Source organism: Aptenodytes forsteri, unplaced genomic scaffold (assembly GCF_000699145.1).
Source record: "Aptenodytes forsteri isolate BGI_AS27 unplaced genomic scaffold, ASM69914v1 Scaffold15, whole genome shotgun sequence".
Taxonomy (NCBI): domain Eukaryota; kingdom Metazoa; phylum Chordata; class Aves; order Sphenisciformes; family Spheniscidae; genus Aptenodytes; species Aptenodytes forsteri.
Window position 1 is genome coordinate 19,168,448 of NW_008795129.1, and position 7,154 is coordinate 19,175,601.

General features: G+C 39.1%; 1 protein-coding gene across 1 annotated transcript in view; it reads right to left on the bottom strand.

The window, feature by feature from the left end:
- The window catches only part of GFRA1 (GDNF family receptor alpha 1), a 151,094-nt gene extending 144,171 nt beyond the window's left edge, over positions 1-6,923 (bottom strand). Inside the window, exons 1-3 of the mRNA XM_009277900.1 lie at positions 6,884-6,923; positions 5,496-5,798; positions 4,112-4,195 (exon numbers count right to left, since the gene is read on the bottom strand). Of these exons, the coding sequence (XP_009276175.1) occupies positions 4,112-4,195; positions 5,496-5,798; positions 6,884-6,923 (427 nt within the window). The remainder of the gene's footprint in view (positions 1-4,111; positions 4,196-5,495; positions 5,799-6,883) is intronic.
- Positions 6,924-7,154: the final 231 nt, after the last annotated feature.

Here is a 7,154-nt window from a genome sequence, read left to right on the forward strand (position 1 = left end):
CCATGAGAACGGCAGAATCAGGAAACACTCCTTTTGACATATAATCATACGAGCCAGTTTCTTTCTCTCATTTGTTAACGATACAAAAGGCACTTTGCAAAAACAGTTTACTACACTAAAAAGAAATATTGGCAAAATAATTAATTTCTACCAGTTTTGCATTTTAGCAACTAGAAACAAGACATAACTAGCAGCATGTAACTGACCAGTTCTACACAGATTACCAGCAAAACCTACATGTTTTAAGAAATACCCTGATTTATGTAGCCTGTTCTTTAAAATTATTTCTGAACATAATAGATGTAAAAGAAAGAAGAAAAGATACACAAAGCTGAACAATGGGATAATAAGCCTGTGATTAACTAGGCAAGGTAGAAGTGAATCCATGGGAGGAGAGCATTAAGTCTTCCTAAATACACTGATCAATAGTCAATTCTTTTTAATATTACTCTATTTACGCCACTTCACAGATATGGCTTAAGGCATTTTATTCAGCTTTAGGGGCTCTCCATTTTGCGTTGAAATGAATGAGACATTTCAGAAACATTTATTTTGTAAGTATTTCTACAGGTACGTGAAGCTACAGTTTTTATGCAGGGTATTTTCTTACAACATGCCACAGAGATGACCACTATACTGTATCAGCTGATACCGAAATGATAAGGTATCTTCCAGTTGCGAGGCTCAATGTCAAATACAATGCAAATTCAAGAGGCAAACTGTTCCCCAGGTAGTAAGAAGCTGTAGATAGCTTTAACAAGTGACTAATTCAAGCATCTATCCTTAATTTGGTGTGAAATTTACCTCTGAAATCCAATCAACAGATTTTGCATTTACTGTCGTTGTGACAGAAGTCAGTGGCCTTAAAATGTTTTCACCTCTCAGAAGTTGTTAAGGTTTAAGCAAAAATGTCTGTTTAAGCAAAATCTTTACATCATAATAACTAACCCAAATCTGTTACTCTCGAAAACAGACACGCAAGTCTTCAGTAATTTGAAGAGCTGCCTACCAGCAAGAAATTCACACCCTTGAGGCAGAAGCCCCACATCAGACATAGTAGTTCTAAAGGAAATTCAGACCTAGACGTGCCCAAAACAAAAAACAAGACAGCCCTGTCCTTCAACTGGGAAGACTCACACTCCTGGATTTGGCCATGTGAGGTGTCGGAGGACTAACTTTGTAGAGGGAGCTGAATTATGAGCTTAAAGTGTAGACAGAAAGGAAGGAAGATCAGACCCTTGAATACTCAGGATACGTCATCACAAGTAAATCAAGCACTGAACTCACATTCCTATTTTAGCCATCAATTTTTTTTTTTTTTTAATAATTACACTTTCCTTGCAAATTTAGTAGTGATTCAAATGCAAAATTCATGCTTGTCAGTATCTAAATATATGATACCCTGGGCTTAACAGCTAGTATGACAAGAAATTATTTCGTAGGTTTAGATTTTTCTTTTCTGTGTTGTTGGACATTGGTTTAAATTTTATATAGAACATTTAGCTTGTCCTTCTAGTTCTAGACTAACTACACCACTAGGCACAGTATAACATAGACCACTTAAAAATATAAAACAGCTTCACTTTAGTAACATGACTGCATCACTTGTTCCATTAACATAACGGGAACTGGAGAGAAACTACAAACTTAGTAACAGGTTTAGCAATAAATTCCTGATTTTTGTTTTAAATCAATATATTTATGCTTGAACGATTAATGGGCAAGTGGCATCCTGTTTCCATAGAGGATGCAGTTTTGAACATCTTTCAGTACAGGATTAGATCAACTTTAACTGCTTTTAAAAACTGTCCACCATTTCTTGGACTTATGTACGCTACAAAAGACTTATGTAACGCACAAAACAGTCATCTTAGCCAGTTTTTCCCCTTTTATGTACCATAAAAGACAACTGTTGTGATTTTCTATACTGTATCAAAAATAAATAAAAAAGATGGCAAAAGCATTACACTTGATATATATCAAATCATACAGCACCACAGAATGGCCTTTGTGAGATGAAAGGGTTAATTGCTGCTTTTAATTACACCCAAGTAACTTTAATGAGAGTGAATACTGCAGCAACATCTATAAATACAACGATGACATTAGCAGAACACCAGTTATGAAACCCCTGCCAACACTGCTGTACAGGTTTTGTTTTAATCAAGATATAAAAATCTTACCAAGTTCTGCTGTTTGGGGTATTTGCAGAGCCCTGCAAAAAATCTGTAAGACTAGGCAGCTTTAAAGAATGTAACATGCAGTAGTAACCATGACAATAAGAAAAATGCTTTTGTTGATATTTTTCTTTCAGATGACAATACTTCCAAATGCTAGTGTTTTTCCACTGTATTACAACTTTTGTTTGCTGCTCCCTGTGAATCTAGGCCTCCAATCCTTGCAAACCTGAAGCTTCTGACAAAGTGAACAGCAATTTGGGGTGCACTAGTAACACAGAATGGGTCCTAACCAGTCCACCAGCATATTAAGTGACTGCGGTAGGATGGACGTCACTTGTTGGCAACTATGTCTTATTTCATTGTTGCACAGAATAGGTAGGAAAAAAAAAAAAAAATTACATTTTTAAGATCATCACTTTGCAAGTAAATGGGGAAGCTAAGAAATAACAGAAAGGCAGAGTGTACGTAGGGTATTTCTATGGAGATCATAAAACTGCTGAGGTAGGTTAGAATTTGGCCCTCAGCAGGCTGACCATAAACTTTAAGAAAACAGCCTGGAACTCCTCTGCATTGATTTTTTCTTGGTTTTGTGTTAAGTTGGGGTTTTTAAGCAATAAAAAATAAAATAAAGATTCTTCAGAAATTAATCTTTGTTCTCTATTATTTCTCCTACAGACTTGCTCACCAAACTAGGAAAACTAGGATAATGCTTTCAAAAGATGTATATGAGTTGGATCTGAAGTCACATTTTGAAAAGTGACTAAAGGGCTGATTTTCAAAGGCATTAAGATACCTAAAGATGCATTAAGCACTTAGAATTTTTAAAACTGCCTGGGCAGTTTAAAAATGCCTATTTAAATCACTTAGTCCTTTCTGAAAATCCCAATGGGCAGTTATCTACATTTTATGTGTCTATGTGCCTTTGAAAATCTGTACCATTAAATACTTAACAACCTAAGTCCCCCTGGCTTTTAGTGAGACTTAGGGTCCTAAAAAGTGTAAGTACTTCTGAAAATTGGTTAAGCCACTCTCTCTGGTCTTTTCTTCTTTCTTTTAAAAAGCCATCTACTAATGCTTATCCATAGCATGTCAGTTAACTACAGCTTCAACACTGTCAGACTTCCACATTATACTGTGCACATTCGATTTTTTTATGTAACTAAGTAAATAAAGGTCCCGAGTACCGACTGCATCCTCATAAGACTTTCTGCAACTCCAAAAAAGAAAATCAATTCCAACCTGTAACCCCTTTGAATGCCCAAAAATCATTATTTCAATAAATATGATCCAAAATGAGTATAATTTAGGCTGATAAAAACCAAACAGCTTAGTTTAATTACCGAGCAACATATTCAAATTACTATAAACAAGTTCTGAAAGACAGCCACACAGCAACAAAAAACGTTCAGAGAAAAACTAGAAAGAGAAGGAAGTTGTGAATCGGCTCTTTAAACAGGCAGTAGTTCCAGAAAAGAAGACAAGCGTTAATTCTGAAAGGGGTTCCTTTTTTAAACAAAAATGAAACTATAAAGCATTCCCTTATGCAAACATTTGAAAGATTTATCTTCTGATCTGCTTTAATGTCAATGGGAGGTAACTTGCACTGACCGCATTCCCAAAAAGGAACTGATTTGTAAATTAGGAACGCAGGGAATCAGATTGCCACCTACAGGAAAATTTAGCATTTATTGTCAAGTATGATTCAAAAAGAATACAAATTGCCATCCTGCCAAGCACTCTTTCAGTTTTAGTTACTATTTCAAAACCAATTAGTATTTTCTTTTGTGCAACTATATGATGAACTTCCTAAATCCAGAAAGCCATTAACATTTCTTTTTATTTAAGAGAGTATTGCTTGAAAGTTCCGTAATTCAACTACAAATCAGCAGATTGTAATCATGTTTCAGTTAAAGAATATTAAGTCTGCTTACCTGATACAATCGGTGCTAGCCTGAATATGTCTGATAGTCTGCTGTTAACTGGCTCATAAGGGGAATCTTCAAGCAAGTCATTTCCTAAAGACAAAAAATATTTGGGTATTTTTCTTATACGAGAATTCAGGATAAGATTCCGTTCTTTACTTTTACTCTGAAACGAAGTTACCCTGTAACAGCAAAAGGTACTTCCCTTTAATCTGTTTACGTAGCTATTTCTCCTCAAAGCATTATCTATAAAAACACCTGAAAGAAGCTAGTTGCTTATCCCTGATGCTAGTTCTTTTCTCTCCTTCCTCCATGGATAAGGTCATAATTTGCAGAGACAGCCTGTGACATCACAGGGACTGTCCCATCTCATGCCAGCAGGAGAGAAGCTGTAGCAGGGATGTTCCTCTTCATTCACCTTAACAGCAGAGCTGTTTTTTAGAGGAGCAGCCCAGGTAACAGCCAAAAACTAGCATCTTCAGAATAAAACACTCCTAATAAGATGCTGTTGGAAGGGAAACTTTTTATGATGCAGAAAAAGTCCAGGAGTAGTGTAATTCATTATGGAAGTTAGAACAAAAATATATATTGACTCATTAAAACGTTCCAGTTGATGCCTGGATAAATGAACAGAAAGGGATGACTTCCCTTTTTGCAGAAGCAGCTACGGAAATGAGTTAAATGGGGACCACGCTGAAGTGAAAGATTGCATCTGCAACTCCAGGGCCAGAGCAAAACAGGGCTAAAAATTATATATAAGGACCTGACTGGTCTCAGTAGATGATGGGAAATTTGGCAGTGACATCAAGAACAGAAGTCCCGAGTCAATCACTGTAATATCCATCCCTTCTAACTGGCACTTCTACACGCTCTAGGAAGCACAAACTTCTTTTTTTCTGCCTCAGCATGCCCAGGGAATATTGCTAGTAAATACAGGAAAGGAAAGAATAAACTTTTCCTTAAAACAATGCTCCTCTTCATATTACATTTAACTTTCAGCAAAGAGCTAAGAAACTAGTTCCAGTGTCCTGTGATCTTGTTAGGTGAGTCCTAATTAAGGAGTTTAAATATTATTAGGAAAATGTCTCCAAATGATTGTTTTTGTAGCTTTTGCACTTGCTAGTGCCCTTATCTTTTGACTAGGGTTTAGAAAGGTCAGCTGGGTCCCCTGGAGGAAACCCTCATCGTGGATTTCCCAACAACAGGAGACGGAGCAGCAGCTGTTCTTGAGTCGGATGAAAGGTCCTCAGTTTGCAGCTGAAGAGCACAATGTGAATTATGGGGTCAGACTCTCGGTTTAGCCTCACTGGCGGTAGCTAGCTGCGGATGTGAGGGGCTGCAAAACCACACACTGCATTAGGGAAGTGTAACATTTCTTTGTTTTGCAACGTACCCTGTAAGCTCTGGTACATGCTCCAGTAAATGCGCAGGCAGTTTTTCTCTTTCTTCATGCCCCTCTTACAGCGGCAGTTGTACAGAGATTTCTGCTTGAGAGCTTCCATGGCGCTTTTGCATTCATCCTTTGCCTCCAGGCCTGTCGCCCGGCTGAAGTTGCTCTCTTTGCCGGCTACACACTGCCTCAGTGTCCTGTATTTAGTACTACAGCTCTGCTCCTTGAGACACTGATCGCTGGCTTTCACACAGTCAAGGCGGTCCCCTCCAGGCAGCCCGCTCACTTCTGCGGACAAAAGTACATCTAGAGAGAGGAGACACAAACCAACAAACTCTCGTTGAGGGATGAGGCTGATTTAACCAGGGCTCCAAAGCAGGCATCTGGAAAGCACAAGGCACCTCCTCACGCAGCACATGCAGCCAGCCCCCCCGGCAGCACCTTGCAAACCTCAGGGCTTCATGCTACACCTTAGGAAAAAGCACACAGGGTTTTCATGGTCTTTAGATCCACTTTTGTGGGAGTCCAAGGAAACAGTACGTTTTAACCCTGCTGGTTGATTTATGAGAAAACACAAAAAGGAAAGAAAATCCACAGGGGTTAATGTGCCTGACAAAACAAGCATTCATTTTTCCTTAGATCCACTTTGGTGAAACAAATAACCTTTCCATTCGAGTGCTTAACTGAGGGGTTAAATATTCAGCCTCACTTTCCACAAGAGCTTTGCTGTAATTTCAATTACATCCACGAACAACCCGCTCCCAGAGATAAGTATCCTCACTGATTGATATTAGCCTTTTTTTGTGTCAGTCACTTTTTAAAGGCTGTACACATTTTTGCTTATTCTACATGTATAAAGGTAGAATTTATGGCTCCCCCCCCTCCATTTCTCTCCACGTACGATGCTTTTGCAGGAGAACAAAGCAAATTACATTAACTCTCTCCTCTCCATCGTGCCCTCTGTCACGCTGCCTCAGACACACACAGATGGAAACGCAAACATCTCCTGTGGAAAGGAAGCCAGTTTGGGCTACAAAGCACTCGCAGTCGGGCAGGCTGCCAGGTTCAGGTGAAGATGTAATCCTTCAGCTGGCTCTTGTCACCCCCCACCCCCCAAGCAGCCTTATTTTATTAAAATGAAAAGTTTCCCTGTAACTTGCGAGAACCCGATTTAACAAGAGGCTACGCAAGCAAGTATCTAAGTCTGTAATCTCCCAGAGCTTTAAATGTAGACTGGGTTAACTGATGTGAGGCAGAGCCGTAAAAACTACTGGAAACTTCACTATTCTGCCTAAACAATAGACTGACAACATCAGGCATCCGATCCCATAAACCCTATGATTTGCTTTATGAAGAGATGTACAGAGAGAAATCAGATGCCAGCAACTTACCCACTAAGGGCAAAGCGAAATACAAGATAGCGAGAAACATCTTGCTGTCTTCAGATGGTTTCCCCAAACGAGCTGATGTGCCACAACAAAGAGGATCAGCATGTAGATATTCCAAAACCGCCGAGGTCCAAAGACTCCAAGTTCAGATCCATTGAATTCAAGGGAAAAAAAAAAAACCAAAACCCTCTCTCCTCTTCACCGCTACCACCACCAGCGGCAGGAGCAGCGACGCAAACGCTGAGCTTTTTCCCTTAGATTTCAGGTCGGAGCA